Genomic DNA, 1726 nt, shown 5'->3' with positions numbered 1-1726 from the left:
AAGTCACCTTGAGGAAACAAACAGATTGTTCTCGAAATGTAGTATGTGAGTAAATAATTTTTCCACCTTTTGGAACAGAAGTTTATTTAGTGTATTTCAAGCTCCTAGCAAAATAAATGTCATTGTTCACTTACATGTATATTGATGACAATAAAGTATTATTAATTCTTGATTAATGTTGCCTTCTCTATTCCCATCAGGTATGCTGTTGATCTTGTTGTATGCTGTGCCCTAGGGGTGGACATGTACGATTGTGTATTTCCAACAAGAACTGCTGTGAGTACATAAAATATATATTGCATAATGTGCAATAAAGAAATACATGGATTGAATAGTATTAAATTCAGATATTTTGAGATGCAGTATACAGTGATTTGACAAAAAATATCGCCATTTGAATTCTCAAAGCATGATTTTTATGTATTAGAAAATGTAGATTTTAGGTATATACCACCAGCAATAAAATACAGGTTGGATTTGTAGGCATAATATGAAGCAATATGATTTGATTATAATGCGAATATTCAGATGGTTAATGTGTTCACCTTTTAATATCAGAGTTTTGAAGTACTGTACCTGTGCTCTTGGTCACTCACTTCAACAACTGCAGCTAAAAAAACACCAACAAACAATCATTTAGAAAAGAGATTAATTGTCAAAAACTCCTAAAAAACTTTTTGGGGGAAATCCCTGTGGCTCCTACAATAGGTAAATGAACATTCCAAATTTTTCCTTTTGACCCTCCTAAATTACCACTCGTGCCCCTGATAAAAAATCATTAATCTGCACAAATTTTTTCATGACTGAAAAGAACTACTGTCCCATATAAGGAACCTTATCAAAATTGTTTATTCTCTTCAGTGACTACTTTAAAAAAAATTTTCTGCAGAGATTTGGATCAGCCTTAGTTGAGACAGGAAGTCTGAACCTTCGAAGCAAGGAATTTGCCAATGACATGAATCCAATTGACAAGGCGTGCTCTTGCTCAACCTGTAAACTTCACACCCGAGCGTACCTGCATGCTATAAACAAGGAAACGGTAGCTTGTCATCTGGTCACGGTTCACAATATCGCATACCAGGTAGTTTTTTTTGTTTCTTTATTTACATAAATTTGATTCTTTTCTAACAGCTAGCCAATTCATTCATTTATTCAAACATTCAAAAACAATACTGTAAATGCAATTAAAAATATAAAATTTGCACAAGAAGAAATTTATCATAAATTAATTATCATTCATTCAATTACTAAATGTAGATAGATCATTTATTTTTTTTTTTGTTATTTTTCTTTTAATTCTTCGTTTTTAGATGCGTCTTATGAAGTCCATACAGCAGAGTATTATGAAGGACACTTTCCCATCATTCATTCAACAGTTTATGAGCAACATGTTCCCATCGAATAATTACCCGACATGGGTTGTGGAAGCACTAGACTCTGTCAATGTTAAATTATTATGACGATGATGCAAGCCATTTGAAATCATAATGAGCGTATACAGTATATATTATTGTACCACAGCCCTCTGGATTGTAAATTGTACACTACATATTAGTAAGATTCTAAAATTGATTAAATTAGTCTTTGAAACTCCTAAATTGTCATATTTCTTGGGGCTTTGCAACCTGGACAACTTTAGAAAGATTTTGAGTGACGCCTGACCACGCCCACTTTGCTTTCGTCGGGGACATGTGTCCACTTGGGTCCTCTGGCCTCCCCCCCCCCC

At 33.9% G+C, this 1726-nt stretch overlaps 1 protein-coding gene across 1 annotated transcript; it reads left to right on the top strand.

Annotated features, from left to right (window-relative positions):
- The first annotated feature begins 205 nt into the window (after positions 1–205).
- LOC117106951 (queuine tRNA-ribosyltransferase catalytic subunit 1-like) lies at positions 206–1692 on the top strand. Its single transcript, XM_033248470.1, has 3 exons — positions 206–276; positions 890–1081; positions 1311–1692. The coding sequence occupies exons 1-3, from the start codon at positions 244–246 to the stop codon at positions 1458–1460; spliced, it is 375 nt and encodes a 124-aa protein (XP_033104361.1). The 5' UTR covers positions 206–243; the 3' UTR covers positions 1461–1692.
- Positions 1693–1726: the final 34 nt, after the last annotated feature.

The sequence above is a fragment of the Anneissia japonica genome, unplaced genomic scaffold (assembly GCF_011630105.1).
Source record: "Anneissia japonica isolate Jap-2015-1 unplaced genomic scaffold, ASM1163010v1 scaffold15951_len1793_cov181, whole genome shotgun sequence".
In the NCBI taxonomy this organism is placed as follows: Eukaryota; Metazoa; Echinodermata; class Crinoidea; order Comatulida; family Comatulidae; genus Anneissia; species Anneissia japonica.
The sequence above is the reverse complement of the archived record's forward strand: the minus strand, read 5'-3'. Positions and strand labels throughout refer to the sequence as shown.